This window comes from Eptesicus fuscus, chromosome 12, assembly GCF_027574615.1.
Source record: "Eptesicus fuscus isolate TK198812 chromosome 12, DD_ASM_mEF_20220401, whole genome shotgun sequence".
Lineage (NCBI taxonomy): Eukaryota > Metazoa > Chordata > Mammalia > Chiroptera > Vespertilionidae > Eptesicus > Eptesicus fuscus.
This window is the reverse complement of record NC_072484.1, coordinates 67,357,750-67,374,715: the sequence shown is the minus strand read 5'-3', so window position 1 is coordinate 67,374,715 and position 16,966 is coordinate 67,357,750. Positions and strand designations below refer to the sequence as shown.

General features: G+C 50.5%; 1 protein-coding gene across 2 annotated transcripts in view; it reads left to right on the top strand.

Moving 5' to 3' along the window:
• The window catches only part of EYA2 (EYA transcriptional coactivator and phosphatase 2), a 229,514-nt gene that overhangs the window by 85,182 nt on the left and 127,366 nt on the right, over positions 1-16,966 (top strand). For both annotated transcript variants that reach the window (XM_054724363.1, XM_054724364.1), the window contains exons 4-5: positions 6,783-6,925; positions 12,017-12,133. In XM_054724363.1, coding sequence (XP_054580338.1) covers positions 6,783-6,925; positions 12,017-12,133 — 260 coding nt within the window. The remainder of the gene's footprint in view (positions 1-6,782; positions 6,926-12,016; positions 12,134-16,966) is intronic.

The window sequence follows — 16,966 nt, the reverse complement described above, 5'->3', positions numbered from 1 at the left end:
ACAGTTCTTTTGAGACCCAATTTCAATGTCCAGTAGTTCCTTATGTGTACATGTCAGCCCTGACCCCTCAGCTCTGGATGGTGGACAAATGGTGGTAATGGAGGTCCGACTCCCTCTGGCTTGGTCTCGGCCGAACCCAGGGGCACGGCGTCACCCGGATTAAGGGGCACGTGGCCTCACCCATACCCAAGGGGCGCGTGGTCTCACCCGGGCCTGGGACCCAGCCTCACCTGGATGGATCCAGGGGCGCATGGCCTCACCCGGACCCAGGATCTGGCTTCACCCGTACCCAGGAACGCTTGGCCTCTCCCAGACCCAGGGGCACGTGGCCTCACCCGGGCTTAGTTGCACAAGGCCTGACCTGGATCCAGGGACACATGGTCTCTCCCGGACCCAGGGACGCTTGGCCTCTCCCAGACCCAGGGCCACTTGGGCTCACCCGGGCCTAGGTGCACGAGGCCTCACCCGGATCCAGGGACACATGGTCTCACCCGCACCCAGGAACGTTTGGCCTCTCCCAGACCCAGGGCCATTGGGGCTCACCCGGGCCTAGGTGCACGAGGCCTCACCCGGCTCCAGGGACACATGGTCTCACACGGACCCAGGGACGCTTAGCCTCTTCCAGACCCAGGGTCACGTGGCCTCACCTGGGCCTAGGTGCACGAGGCCTCATCCGGATCCAGGGACACATGGTCGCACCCGGACCCAGGGACGTTTGGCCTCTCCCAGACCCAGGGCCACTTGGGCTCACCCGGGCCTAGGTGTACGAGGCCTCACCCGGATCCAGGGACACATGGTCTCACCCGGACCCAGGAACGCTTGGCCTCTCCCAGACCCAGGGCCACTTGGGCTCACCCGGGCCTAGGTGCACGAGGTCTCATCCGGATCCAGGGACACATGGTCTCACCCAGACCCAGGGACGCTTGGCCTCTCCCAGACCCAGGGCCACTTGGGCTCACCCGGGCCTAGGTGCACGCGGCCTCACCCGGATCCAGGGACACATGGTCTCACTCGGACCCAGGGACGCTTAGCCTCTTCCAGACCCAGGGTCACGTGGCCTCACCCGGGCCTAGGTGCACGAGGCCTCATCCGGATCCAGGGACACATGGTCGCACCCGGACCCAGGGACGTTTGGCCTCTCCCAGACCCAGGGCCACTTGGGCTCACCCGGGCCTAGGTGTACGAGGCCTCACCCGGATCCAGGGACACATGGTCTCACCCGGACCCAGGGTCGCTTGGCCATTCCCAGACCCAGGGCCACTTGGGCTCACCCGGGCCTAGGTGCACAAGGCCTCACCCGGATCCAGGGACACATGGTCTCACCCGCACCCAGGGACGCTTGGCCACTCCCAGACCCAAGGCCACTTGGGCTCACCCGGGCCTAGGTGCACGAGGCCTCACCTGGATCCTGGGACACATGGTCTCACCCGGACCCAGGGACGCTTGGCCTCTCCCAGACCCAGGGCCACTTGGGCTCACCCGGGCCTAGGTGCACGAGGCCTCACCCGGATCCAGGGACACATGGTCTCACCCGGACCCAGGGACGCTTGGCCTCTTCCAGACCCAGGGTCACGTGGCCTCACCCGGGCCTAGGTGCACGAGGCCTCATCCGGATCCAGGGACGCATGGTCTCACCCGGACCCAGGGACGCTTGGCCTCTCCCAGACCCAGGGCCACTTGGGCTCACCCGGGCCTAGGTGCACGAGGCCTCACCCGGATCCTGGGACACATGGTCTCACCCGGACCCAGGGACGCTTGGCCTCTCCCAGACCCAGGGCCACTTGGGCTCACCCGGGCCTAGGTGCACGAGGCCTCACCCGGCTCCAGGGACACATGGTCTCACCCGGACCCAGGGACGCTTAGCCTCTTCCAGACCCAGGGTCACGTGGCCTCACCCGGGCCTAGGTGCACCAGGCCTCATCCGGATCCAGGGACACATGGTCGCACCCGGACCCAGGGACGTTTGGCCTCTCCCAGACCCAGGGCCACTTGGGCTCACCCGGGCCTAGGTGTACGAGGCCTCACCCGGATCCAGGGACACATGGTCTCACCCGGACCCAGGGTCGCTTGGCCTCTCCCAGACCCAGGGCCACTTGGGCTCACCCGGGCCTAGGTGCACGAGGCCTCACCCGGATCCTGGGACACATGGTCTCACCCGGACCCAGGGACGCTTGGCCTCTCCCAGACCCAGGGCCACTTGGGCTCACCCGGGCCTAGGTGCACGAGGCCTCACCCGGATCCAGGGACACATGGTCTCACCCGGACCCAGGGACGCTTGGCCTCTCAGTCCCCGGGGCACGTGACCTCACCCAGGCCTAGGTGCACGAGGTCTCACCCGGATCCAGGGACACATGGTCTCGCCTGGACCCAGGGGTGTGTGGGCTCTCCCAGACCCAGGGGCGCTTGGCCTCGCCCGGGCACGGGATCCAGCGTCATCCGGGTCCAGGGGCACATGGCCTCACCCGGACCCGGAGTCCGGCCTCACCTGGACCCAGGGGCATGTGGCCTCACCTAGACCCAGGGACGTGAGGCCTCACTTATACCCAGAGGCGTGTGACCACACCCTAGCCCAGAGGCGCGCAACCCCGCCCGCACCCGGGTCTCAGCGGGGGCCCCGTCTTCCCGATCCCAATTCCTGCCGGTCAATCCCCCCTCAGCAATTCCCCTGGCCATCCTTCCAGAGCTCCAGTATGGCTGCTGCAGAACTCGTCGGGCGGCGGCTCGGCGAAGCTCCGGTGCGCCCGGTGCATGGCGGTGGGCCGGTCTGGCGTCGCTGCGTCGGCCCTTGGGTCTGCATCGGTGGGCGGTCGCCGAGCATGCGCACCTGGCCGCTTCCGGGGCGTTGAGATTCTTGACGGACTCGGAGGTCAGCAAGCGCGGAGTCTCCTACTCCATGTCTCATAGGGGCTCGTCTGTCCGTGCTTGGCTGCCAGTGGAGCCGTCCCCTCAGCCGGAGACCGCCGGGGGAACTGCGCCGAGCACGTTCCAGGCCGCTGTTGTATCGCCTGAGCCATAGTTCTTTTGTGTCGCCTGAGCCGTAGTTCTTAAAGTGTGGTCTTTGGGTCACCGGCATCAGCATCATCCCACATACCCCTCTTTTATTCTAGTTGTAGAGCATCTACTCAGCCAGCCCTATGGTGGTCTTGGATGGTGTCTGCTCTGCTCTCTTGTCGTAGTCTCAAAGTTGTTGTGGTAGGCAACAATCAGGCTTCCGCCCTATGCCTCCATCTTGGTCCTCCTTTGTATAGTTAAGTCTTGATTGTTGTTGGTGTCACTGGGGGGGCTCTCTTTGTCTATTAAGGAAGAGTTGCTGTGCAGGAGACACGTTTATGGACCGGGTCTTGGTGCAGCAAAGCTTTGGCGCTCACTGAATATTCCCGTTGAATGTGTCCCTTATGCACATGGTTGAAATCTGGTGTCATCTCCCACAGACCACTAGATGCCCTCGTTTCTGGGTCTCCAATGGGGTGTAGATCAGCTACTGCCTTAGGCACTCAGCAAGGATTACAGCAAAAACTGTAGTTTCTTCCTCCTGTCTGAGTGGCCCTGGAGCAGTCCGACTAGAACAGCAGTTCATCTGGTCCGCTGCCAGAGAGCAGGCCACCCACATGCATAAGCCGTTGCTTGGGGCGCAGGTGTGCCTGCAAGACTTGCGGGGCAGGTCTTCAAAACGTGCGGGGCGGGTCCCTGGGGGGGGCGGGGTCTCAGGGCGCCAACAGGCCATGGTGCGGCGAGCCGCGATGGCTGTGAGTCTGGTCCTTCTGCCTTCCACGTATCTAAGTCCCCTCGTTCCGCACTCCAGCGCAGCAAACACTGATTGCTGGGCGCACCTCCGCAAGAGTCCTGCCTCTCCCCGCAGGCATCTGGGTCTCCCGCGGTTCGCCAGAAGATGGATTTCAGGGTGATGGAGAGCTAATCTCCCCTAGGTTTGGAACAAAAGCCCCTTTCCCCCACCACCAGCCAGACCCACGCGCCTCCACACCTCATCCCCTCCGATTTCGCTGGGTGCGAGGCAACAGAACAGCCTTTAACCTCCGCCGCCATCTTTTTCAAACTTCCCAATTTGTACTTCTTAATCCCTTCATTTCAGTCAACTCTACTGAAGTCTAGCGCCGCCGGGAGGTGCACGGAAAGGGCGCCCGGGCCTCCGTCCGGTGCGCGGTGCGCGCGTCCCACGGAACCAGGCGCGCGAGGGCTGCGCGGCGGGGACGGGCGCTGGGCGGCCGCCGAGCTCCAGGCACCGCCATCGCCGCGTTCCGGGCGTCGCCGCCGCGGCGTCCCCCCAAATTGTACTTCTTAATCCCTTGAATTCAGTCAACTCTACTGAAGTCTAGCGCCGCCGGGAGGTGCACGGAAAGGGCGCCCGGGCCTCCGTCCGGTGTGTGGGGCGCGCTGCCCGCGGCGCCAGGCGCGCGGGGGGCTGCGCGGCGGGGACGGGTGCTGGGAGGCCGCCGGGCTCCGGGCGCCGCAGCTGCGGCGGCGTCCCCAGCGTCCCGGGCCGGGCGGCCTGCGGGGGCGGCGGAGTTGCGAAAGTGAGTGAGTTTCCCAGAGTTTCGCCCGGAATGGGGTTCAGTGCAATCGGAGCCGACGCTCAGCGCACTCCGGAGCCTTTATCTCCTTCCTGCCAGTGAACGCCGGCCAGGTCCTCAGCCGCCCCTTCCTCTCCGGTTCCATCCTCCCCGCAGGCGCGTGTGCTCGTGTCTCCGCCCGTTTCTCCATACCTCAGGCTTTTACGGCTTCCCCGAATGTCCCCGTGGCCTTCTCCTTCCCCCCAGCTGTGGGCATTTCAGTCCGCCAGCTCTCCTGTGGTTCTGGACGATGTCCGTTCTGACCTCTAGTTGTATTTTTGAAATTGTTGTGCCCGGCTGCAGGTTAGGTGTTTACCCTATGGCGCCATTTTGGTTCCTCCCCCCTTTTTAATTTTTTGAGTTAACTCCATAACGCTTTACACCAGTGACTACACCAGTCTGCATTCCCAGCAACAGTGCACCAGGGTTCCCTTTTCTCCACATCCTCAGCAGCACTTGTTTGTTCATTTATGGAGGTAGCCATTCTGACAGTTGTGAGATGATATCTCATTGTGGTTTTCGTTTTCGTTTTTCTGATGATTAGTGACATTGAGCATCTTTTCATATGTCTATTGGCCATCTGTTGTCCTCTTTGGAGGCATGTCTATTCAGATCCTTTGCCCATATTTTAATTAGATTGTTTGTATTTTTAGTGTTGAATTTTATAAGTTCTTTATAAATTTTGGATATTAACCCCTCATCAGATGTATCATTGGCAAATATGATCTTCCATTCAGTGGGTTGTCTTTTCATTTTGTTGATGGTTTCCTTTGCTGTGCAAAAACTTTGTTAGTTTGATGTAGTTCCATTTGTTTTTTTTTCTTTTGTTTCCCTTACCCAAGGAGATATAGCAGAAAAAATATTGCTATGAGTAATGTTCAAAATTTTACTGTCTGTTTTCTTCTGGGATTTTTATGGTTGTAAGTCTAACATTTAAGTCTCTAATTCATTTTGAATTTATTCTCATGTGTGGTATAAGAAGGTGGTCTAGTTTCATTTTATGCATGTATCTGTCCTATTTTTCCAATATCATTTTTTAAATATTTTTATTGATTTCAGAGAGTAAAGGAGAGAGAGAGATAGAAACATCAATGATGAGAGAGAATCATCGATAGCTGCCTCGTGCACGCCCCCTACTAGGGATCAAGCCCATAACCTGGGCATATGCCCCTGACCGGAATTGAACCCAGGACCCTTCAGTCCCCAGGCCAACGCTCTATCCACTGAGCCAAACCAGCTAGGGTGACAATATAATTTATTGAATAAACTATTTTTACCCTATTGTATGTTGTTGCCTCTTTTGTCAAATATTTATTGACCATTAAAGGTCTGGGTTTATTTCTGGGCTCTCTATTCTGTTCCATTGATGTATATTTCTGTTTTTATGCCAGTACCATGCGGTTTTGATTGGCCTTCTAGTATAGTTTGATATCCAGTAACATGATTCCACCAACTTTATTTTTCTTTCTCAAGATTGCTGAGACTATTATGGGGTCTTTAATATAAATTTTTGGAACATTTGTTCTAGTTCTTTGAAATATGCATTGATAGGAATTGCTTTGAATCTGTCGGTTATTTTGGGTAGTGTGGACATTTTAATGATGTTAATTCTTCCTATCCATGAACACGGTATATACTTCCACTTATTTTTATCTTCTTCAATTTCTTTCTTCATTGTCTTATAATATTCTGAGTACAGGTCTTTTACATCCTTGATTAAATGTATTCCTAGGTATTTTTTTATGCAAAGTGTAAATGGGATTGTTTTCTTAGTTTGCCTTTCTGATAGTACATTATTGGTGTATAAAAATTCAACTGATTTCTGGCTATTTATTTTGTATCCTGCTACTTTACTGAATTCATTTATCCATTCAAGTAGTTTTTATGGTGGAATCTTTAGGATTCTCTATATACAGTATCATGTCATCCACAAATAATGACAGTTTTACTTCTTCCTTTTCAATCTGGATGCCTTTTATTTCTTCTTCTTGCCTGATTGCTGTGGCTAGGACTTCCAGTAATGTTGAATAAGAGTGGTGAAAGCAGACGATCCTGTCTTGTTCCTGATCTTAAAGGAAATGCTGTAGCTTTTGCCCATTGTCTCTGCCCTGGAAAGAGTCAATACCCAAAGGAAAATGGTGGTATTGATACCAAAAAAGGGAGAGGGGATGCTGGGCTGGGCTTGGAGATTTCATCTTCTCTCCTTCCGTGCAGACCTTGCCCACGTGTCCTGTCCAGCCAGCCTCCCACGGCCATGGCAGCCTACGGCCAGACACAGTACAGCACGGGGATCCAACAGGCCACCCCCTACACAGCTTACCCACCTCCGGCACAAGCCTATGGGATACCTTCTTACAGTGAGTACCAGCCAAAGCCCTTGCTTCCCGGTGGGGCCCCAATATCATGATCTTTCTTCTGTCCTATTGCCTCAGTTAAATGCAGAATCAGAAGTGATTCCAGCCTGATTTTGTATTGGAGATAGAAGAGGACAGACACATTAAATATGGTTCAAGTTCTAAAGACTATATCAAGGCCTCTTTTGATTGCTAGAGTAAGAAACTTAACCCAAGCTGGCTTAGGGGGAAATGTAAATGTAATGATTAACACACTGGGGTCTGACATTAGGAATGGCTGGGTCCAGGTGCTCAAATGATGTCAGGAAGAATACATCTCACTCCATATTCAGATATTTTCCCCTGAGTTGGTTTGACTCCCACATGGGTTCTTCTCCTGTGGCAGCAAAGATGGTGCCTGTCAACTCTGAGTTTGCATCCTTTCAGCTCAGCACTCCCAGTGGAAGGAGGACTCATCTTTCCCAGTAGTTCCACCAGAATCCCATATTGAGCCTCACTGGCCCAAATTTGGTCATGTGACAAAGCAAAAAGGTTGGGGTGCGAGAGATAAGGAGGCTGAAGCCTATGGATTGGACAAGTGGGAGGGATGGTTCTCTTAAAGGAAAGCACAGTGATGGTGTCAGAAGGAGAACTGGATGCTGGGAAGGCAAAATCAACAGAGCTACAGACCTTGACTGTCAGAACCTTACTGCTAAGAACTAGAGACTCAGTGAACCAGGCCCACCATCCACTGCTCACCTGTCTGCATTGGCCAGGGTGCTCCAGAGTAACAGAACCAATGGGATGGAAATAGATAGTTTCGATCAGTGGTCGGCAAACTCATTAGTCAACAGAGCCAAATATCAACAGTACAACGATTGAAATTTCTTTTGAGAGCCAAAAACTGACTTCTGCGCATGGGCCACGGAGTTTCAATTGCACTGTACGTGCACGCCCGCACATGGTATTTTGTGGAAGAGCCACACTCAAGGGGCCAAAGAGCCACATGTGGCTCGAGAGCCGCGGTTTGCCGACCACTGGTTTAGATAGATAGATAGATAGATAGATAGATAGATAGATAGACAGACAATAGGAATTGGCTCACCCAATTACGGAGGCTGAGAAGTTCCAAGATCTGCAGTTAGCAAGCCAGGGAGCCAGGAGAGCAGTGATGTCATGATATGGATGCACGGTATAAAGGAAGAATAATTTAGGCTCCAGGGCCATGCAGCCCTTTTAGATGAGGAGCTGAGCACTGAGAGATGAGCATGAGCAAGCTCAGGAGGGAGAGCGTCCCGGCAGAGGGGACCGCAGTGGGAAGGCCTGGGATGGGAAGGCATTTGGCAAGTCTAAGAAGCCCAGTCAGCTGGAGCACAGTGGGGAACAAGGTGGGCAGAGCCCGAGAGGCCTGGGAAGGATTTGGGATTTTATTACAAGTAAAACAGGAACTCTCATTGGCAGGTGTATAAGCTGAGGGCTGTAGGGTACATTCCGGGTGCTTTCCAGGTCACTTAGCCGCTATGGGGACGTTGGATTGCAGGGAAGCAGAGGAGAAGCAGGCAGGCCAAGGGGAGACTGATACAGGAAGGAGTGGGGTGGTGGTGGGAGCCCAGGACAGGGCAGTACACACAGAAATAGGCAGATTCAAGAGCAGTCCTAGAGGTGGCAGTGACAAGTCCTGTGGGCATCGGGTCAGGCATTGGTAATGGTCAGCATGGTTGAGCGGCTGCCACCCACAGTTCTCAGTGCTATGTGTCCACTAATTCCTTAACCCTACAAGGAAGGTCCCCCCATTATCCTCTTTTGAGGGATAAATAGTAGGATCTCAGAGAGGTGGGATTAATAACTCCCAAGGTGACCCAGGTCGGTAGCAGAGGTGGAATTAAATCCAGACAGCCTGGCTCAGACGTCCAAGCCCAAGACCGAGCTTCGTTGCCAGAGTGTGCATCCCATAAATCCTGGGGGATTACCTGTGACAGACCTTGGCCAACAGGTGTGGGCACCACTTTTAACTTTCTGTCCCTCCTGTGCGAGAAGACTTGTGATACAGTCGCACGTAAGTTACCCGCCTGGCCGACAGCCAAGAAAAATGAAGCCATATTATTTTTCAGCACAAAAGAGAAACCCACTCCTGTTCCCAGACAAAACATGGCATCAGGGGGAAATTAATTTGGTTCAAAGTCATTGTATGGCTTCAGTTACTTTCAGAGAGTCTGTTCTCTGACAGCACAGCATAGGTGGTGAGAGCACACACGTCCTGGGCTCACACCCCACCGCTGCCCCTTGCAGGTCCTGAGGCCCTGGGTGAGTTTCGTCGTTCATACAGTGGAGCCAAACCACGTCTGGCCTCCTTGCGGTTGCTGTGAAGATGCAATGAGATCATCTGCCTAGGGGCCCGGCTACTTTTTCTGTAAAGGGCCGGATAGTGAATAGTTTCGGCTTTGTGGCCTACACAGGCTTGGTCACAACTACTCAACTCTGCCACTGGAGCGTGAAAGCAGACGGACAGTATGTAATGAGTGTGTGTTCCAATAAAATTTTATTGACACAAGCAGGCAGTGGGCCAGATTTGGCCATTGGACCATAGTTTGCCAACCCCTGACCTACATGAAGGGCTTAGCTCACAGGGCCTGGCCCACGGAAAATGCTCAATCAGCGCGTAGAAGCCAGGCTGTTATGTACACCTGGAATGTCCTTGTCACTGAATAATGACAGGTGGGATGAAAAGCCATTGCCCTTCACATATGCCTGTGCTTGAGCAAGCAGTGTTTGCTCACTGTCTAGAGAAACCTTGTTGAATCGTGTTAGGAAACTTTCCTTATGCTCCTTGGCAGCTAGCATTATTACCTTTATTTAAGTAGTTGCCGGGGAAATAACACAATTGAATAAACTAGAGGCAAGGAGATTAGGAGTATTGAGTCTTTTTCTCAATTGATTATGCAACATTCAAGGACATATGTAAAAGCATAAAGAGTCACACTACAGATACCCATATAAACTGGCCATCTAACTTAAAAAATAAAACGTAAAGGGAGGCTCTGTCCCTTTCTTCTAAGAGATACTCACAGCCCTGGAATTGATGTTTATCATTCCTCTGTTTATCGTTTCTTTGTGTGCCATGGGGGCCAGCAAACTTTTTCTGTAAAAAAGCCCGACAGTGAATTTTGGCTTTGCAGGCCCTACAGTATTAAAACTACAGGACTCTATCATTGTAGCTTGAAAGTGCCAGATAATGCACAAGTGAATGGATATGTCTGTGTTTCAATAGAATGTGGTTTATGAAAACAGGCAGGAAGTCACATTTGGCCCATGGGCCATAGTTTGCAACCCTGGTGTGCGTTTGTGGAATGAATGTTTGCATGTTTGTGCAGTGAATTAATGAATGAGCATATTCTCGCAGTTTTTTCTGTATCTATTTAAAATGAAAAATGTGCATGCTCTTGGACTCAGCAATTCCACTTCTCATATCCAAGCTAGACAAGCATTCTAACACTGCGTGAGGGGGCATGTCCATTCTGTCACAGGTGGTGATAGTAAGAAAATTAGAATCCACCTAGAGTCCATCATCAGGGGACTGGCTGAATAAACAGTAGTATTCATACTTTGGATTTCCATCTGGCCACTAAAACAAATGAGCACACAGTTTGAGAAGAGTGAGCGAGGGAGCGTGGTGAACAGAGCTCATGTAGGACCTTGGAGCCACCCAAGGAGTTTAGATCTGACTCCAGGTACACTATATACCATTAACCTTCTTATCAGACTGAGCAAAAGAAAGTTCCTGTAATACTGCTTGTTGCTGTTACCATGATTGCTCCTGAAGTCCTATACCATCTATTGCCTAAAATCCTTTCACACCCATTATTGAGATGCAGCAAAAGAACTTTGACTTAAGAATGATTGGCCAATTGTAAGACCCTGTTGAGTAGCCTGGCTTTCTGAACCTCACTTTCCACATCTTTAGAATGGGAAAAGCAATACTGCCTGTTCTGTGGGAGTGTTGTGAGAATGAAAGAGATGTGTGTTGCTAAGTTCCTCATTCAGAGCCTGATCTGTTTATTATTTCCCCTTCCTTTAATCTCCTGACAACCCTGCTGGCAAGTATCAGTATATTATTTCATAAAGAGAAACCTAGTCCTAGTCACCAAGGAATCATTTTACCCCTCTAAGCATTCTCTTCATTTATGGGAGTGAATGGGTGAGAAGGAGGGAAACCACAATTATTAAAACCATCCCCAGAATGAGAAATGTTCTTTTAAAAACACACATTTAAATAGTATCAAAGTACTATTTTACACCTATAAGATAGACAAATCTAATCAAAGTTTATTACATTTTCAATGAAAATACAATATCTGGGCTTTTAATAGTGGATTGGCCCCCTTCCCTTGATACAGTCCCTTCCCCAGCCAGTTGTTCATAGGATTGGAGCCTGTAGTTTGGAGAAGATGTCAGAGTTTGGCCAAAACAGAAGGGAGATTTGTAACTGTGGCCTTTGGATAAGCATCACCTCCCCCTCCTCCAAGACAAAAAACAAAAAAACAGAGAATGTGTCTTAGGGTTAAGTGGAATCATCATTATAGAGGAAGGCTGATTCATTTTACACCTTCACCCAAACTCCTGATGAACTTTAAACCATACAGTGTGCTGCTCCATAGAGTAGGGGGTTGTAAACTCACTTCCTTCAGAGCCAGGCAGGAAGCAGGAAGCTGGCCACATGTGCAAAATACAGCACCTTAAAACCAGCCTCATTGTCTCGGAGACAGCACAGGATCCGGGGTGACCTGGGTACCCAATCCAGGAAGCCTCTGGTAGCTTGTTGTCACCTGGGAACACAGGCATAGCACCATCCCATTGTTCAAGAGAAAGCATAAGTCCAGATTTTGGGGTGAAATCCTTCTGATTTTTAAACAAAAACAAATTCAGATTTTCCTTAAAAATATGCAGGCTTAGCAAAATATGTCTGTAGACTAACTTTGGTTCACAAGCCAACAGTTTGCAACTCCTGGTTTGGAAGCGGATAAACTTGCACGCTGTCTTGACACAGTAGCTCTTCTGCGGGTGACAAGGGAGCATCCTAATCCCGTGTCCCTGGTGCTTCTTCTTCCTCCTTCCAAGGCATCAAGACAGAAGACAGCTTGAACCATTCCCCCGGCCAGAGTGGATTCCTCAGCTATGGCTCCAGCTTCAGCACCCCACCCACCGGACAGAGCCCGTACACCTACCAGATGCACGGTCAGTGTGGCGCTGCGGCCCCTCCCTGCCCTCTCCAAGGCATTGCCTGAGTTGGGTATCATTCATTCATTTATTCAGCAGATTTGAGTGCCTACTATGTGCCAGGATCTATTTAAAGTAGCGGAGTTACAGTGGTGGACAGAACAGATGTGAGATCTGCCCTCATAGAAACTGATACTAAGCAAAGGAACAAATAAACCGACTAATTTGGAAGGAGTTGAGTGCAAATAGAAGCAAATAAGTGTGGTGTTTGGATAGGGAGTGATGAGCAGTTGTGGGGGAGGGGATCAAGAGGCAATGGATATGTAACATTAGGTAGAGTCATCAGGAAAGACTCTTTGTTGGACAAAAACCCAAAGGGTGAGTGGAACCAGCTATGTGCAGACCTAGGGGAAGAGCATTCCAGGCAGAGGGAAAAGTCAGTGCAAACGCTGTATGGAGGGAAATGTCTTGGCATCTTTGAGGCACAGAACTAAGACCAGCAAGGCTGGAGCAGAGTCGGGGACATAGGAGGAGAGAGTTTTGGAGAGAAGGCAGAGCTGAGTCACACAGGCCTTAAGGGCTGTTCGCTTTGATTTTCAGTGTGATAGACAGGAAGTTCACTGCACACTCAGAGAAGAGCTGGGTGGTGGGAATAGTGGCCAGGCAAGTAAAGGAGCTATTTCAGCAGGAGGTTGAAGGCTGCATCCCCATAAGGTGGCCTTCAGAGGAGAAGAAAGAACTCCAGTGCATAACTCCCTCCTCAAATAGGCAAGAAACTGGCCTACGAGATTCTCCTGTGTCCACCTCCACTCTTTTACCCCCAATGGGCCCCTTCTCTTCTCCAATCCACCATTGGGAGCATGTTAGGGCTGATGCATGGAACAGAGGGCTGGTGGCAGTACTTTTGGAGGTCTTCATCCCAGTGTTTTTTCCTTCATGAAAGCTGGTGAAAATGACCACCAAGGGTCTGAAAAGTTATGTGCAAACCTGAAGAGGTAATGACAAGGTGGTGGACTAATGACTGATTGTACTTTTCTCTATTTACATATATTGTCATTTTACATTCTTTAAAATGGATGTCAAGTCCAGCCTTTTAGGTAAAATCATTGTGAAAATTCAGCAAATAATCATAGGAGTATGTAGGAGAAACAGGTGCTGAGCACTGATGCCCAGCACTTGGAATACTTCCATGTAAAAGTCTGCAGCAGACTGCTGGTGACACCATCAGCTGACATTGGCCAGACACCACATGCCACCTGATGTTGCTGGGTCATCTGATACAGTCTTCATGACACTCGAAAGCATTGGTGCTGGTATTGTTCCCATTTTCCAGGAGAGGAAACTGAGACATCGAGGGAATGACTGATCTACAAATGCAACGGGAAACAGACTGAATCGGGTCTCTTGGTGGTCTGGTAGACTCCCAACTCCAAAGCCCATGCTTTTCGTCATGGTACTGCCCTACCTCCTCTTCCTCTGTTGTCACCTCTGTCATCCCACAGTGGCCTTTCTGAGTTCCCTTGAAGGGTACAAACTGCTGGGACCTTCTCTAAGTGCAGAGTGAATTGTGGTACCAATCTCAATAATAAAGGTTTGTGAAGACACTGAACTTGAACTTGCATTTGGGCCAATCTCAAGCCAGTTTTTTTTTTTCCAGCTCTGCCAATAGCAACAGAACTTACTGCCTTGGGCATCTAAGGCTGCAGAGGTTGAATAGCAAACATAGTCCACCCTCCCCGAGTCTGGTAGCCCCTCCCCACCCTGCTGTGTAATACGTGAGTTAAGTTATATAAGCATGGCTCCCCATCCACTCATCATTCTCTATTACTGAGCACCAGCTGTATGCCTGTCACCCTTGAGGGTACAGCAGTCAACAAAGACAATTCTCTCAAGGAGAAGGACAGGCAATAATCAATTAACAAATAAATAGGTGGCTAAAAATATTGGTAAAGCTTGTAAAAGACAAAAAACAGGGCAGTGTGATGGGCAATGAGTTGGGGATTGGTGATGGACATTACTCAGGTGGTGAGGGAGACCTGAGTGATAAAAAAGATCCAACCATGTGAGCAGCTGGAGACAGGACAGCCCAGGAAGAGGGGACAGATGATTCTCCATGGGTTAGCCTGGCCTACACCCCACCCCACCACCAAAGGCCCTGAGGTAGGAAAAGGCTCTCATTGTTGAAGGACTCCAGAGCAGACTCATGAATCTTGGCATAGTGAGTAAGGGAAATGAGGTTAGAAGGTGAAGCAGGCACCTTCCCTGGACCAGGCTATGAAGAATAATGTTATTTCCCCTCTGGTCCTTACAGCAACCATGGGAGGTGGGCACCATCAGCTCTGCTTTACAGATGATGAAAATGAGGCTCAGAGAGGAGAGGTGACTTGCCTGAGATCACAGAGCCCAAGTGTTCCGAGCTGGGATTCTGACTCGGGTTTCTGGAATTTTGGAGCCCATGCTGATCCTCCTAGTGTTATTTCCAAAACTCCTTCGGGACTCCGAAGCTCTGCATATACGCCATTCCCCTTCGTCTTCCCAATAGGCCGATGACATAGGTTCTATCATGATCCCATTCTTACAGGTGGAGAAACTGAGCTACAAAATGGCAAAGTAACTTGGCCAAGGTGACATGGCTGTGGTGGTGGGATTTGAAGCCAGGCAATTGCACTCCAGAGCCCAGGAGGATAACCACCACACCATCCTGCCCTCTAACTCTTATAGATTCTTCTAGGAGATGATTCTCCATGGGTTAGCCTGGCCTACACCCCACCCCACCACCACCACCATCCCCGCCAACCCCTCACAAATGGAAAAAAAGACATCTTGCTCTTTCTCACCTGCCCCACCATGAGAATAATCCAGGTTATTTTCTTAATCTTCCTTATGGCCAAGATGCCAGAAAGGCTACAGCAGCAGCTGGACTTTGTCCCAATTAAGTGCCTTCAGTCTAATGCTAATGGCCATAAACCGCTCTTGAGACAGCCCAGGCATTTTGCAAGCCTGACATATTCCTCCTGAAGTATTTTTTTCAAACACAAACACACAGAACGCTCACACACCATGCCCATGTGCTTCCTATTAACTTTTTTTTCCCCAAGTTGCTCCAGAGGAGAAATAAACTCTCCCAACTACTCTGTGCGCATTTCAGAATGGAAGACCGTGGTTGAGGGAATGAAGAGGGAGGCTGAGACTCAATTGTAGGCCCGAAAGCATTGACTTGGAGTTAAATTAGTCCATGCTTAGAAGCTAAAATGGGTCTTTCTTTTCTAAAAATTAAAATTATAATTTCGTAGAAGCAAAGGAACCTAAGTAAGGACCACCCCGTCATTTTACAGACGAGTAAACTGAGGCACTGCAGCAGAGTGGCTTATGTATAGTCACAGGGCAAGCCATTAGGTAAGCCCAAGGCCTCCCCCTCGGTCTTATACCAAATCTCAGAAACTTCTGCAGCGCCATCACCCCTCAAGGCCCTGGTTTGAGATCTGTATCTGTTTGGATAACACTGCCTCTCCACCGAATGTACAATAAACGTAAAGGAGAAAAGTTCACAACATTCGCCCAGCCTTTGCATGATTGTTTATTTTCTTTTTTGAAGTTCACCCAAGGGTTTTTATAGCTGAAATGTATTTCTTATGGGTTTGGTTTTTGTTGTTGTTTCTTTTTGGCTTCTCCTGCTAAAACACTGCTGTTCACAGAAATGACCACAAAGATTAAAAAGAGGAGAAAAAAGCCATCTTGAGAGTGTGTTGTAAGAGGCTAAGAGCTCTGGACCTGGCTGCAGTCAGTCCTGCTCTGTCCCACACACCATGGCTCTTGGGTGAGGCTCTTGACTTCTCTGTGCCTCAGTTTCCTCATCTGTGGGATTGGCATCATAGCAGGAGAGTTGGCCTAATGGGGCTGCCAGGAGGACTAAATGGAATGATTCTTGGGCGCCTCAGATGAGGCTATAAAGCCTGGTTGTCCTTTTTATCGCTTCTTTCGTAACATGGTAGTTAAAAGCAGTAACTCTCAAGCCAGACTGAGTTAACTTCCCAGTTATGCAATGTGACATTGAGCCAAGTTACTTACTATTACCTCAGTTTTTCCCCTATAAAATGGGGATATTAATGCATGGGGTGCTGAATAATTAAATGAGTTAATGGTTGTGAAGTGTTAAGAACACCACCACCCTAACGGGTTTGGCTCAGTGGATAGAGTGTCGGCCTGCGGACTGAAAGGTCCCAGGTTCGATTCCGGTCAAGGGCATGTACCTTGGTTGCGGGCACATCCCCAGTGGGAGGTGTGCAGGAGGCAGCTGATCGATGTTTCTCTCTCACTGATGTTTCTAACTCTCTATCCCTCTCCCTTCCTCTCTGTAAAAAATCAATAAAATACATTTTTTTTAAAAAGAACACCACCTGCCATAAACTAAGTACTCTACAGATATTATTATTTTATTGTTATTCTAATTTCATGTCTGATGGTCTGTGTTCTTCCCATATTCACTTCTCTTCCCTGAACTCTTAGTTTTAAGTAGCTGTGGTCAGAGAAAAGAGGAATCCAAACCTGAGACTGTTGAATCAGCATAAACTCCTCATTTTAGAGGGACTTAAACATATTGGGAGCCCTCTTCCATGGAAATCCCTTTTGTATTTACCAAAAAAACCAGGGAACATGAATGCTAAAGCTCAGAACCCAAGGTGAGCCATTCAGGAGCAATACAGAAGTGCGGGATTCGAGGACGTGTAGGAAAATGACGAGGCCAGTGAAGGGATTTATAAGCCAAGTGAACTCAGCCTGAGACTTCCAAAGCCAGTTTGTGTCAGATTTGTGAAATCTAGCGCCATCTCTGGCACGCAAAATCTGTGTGGC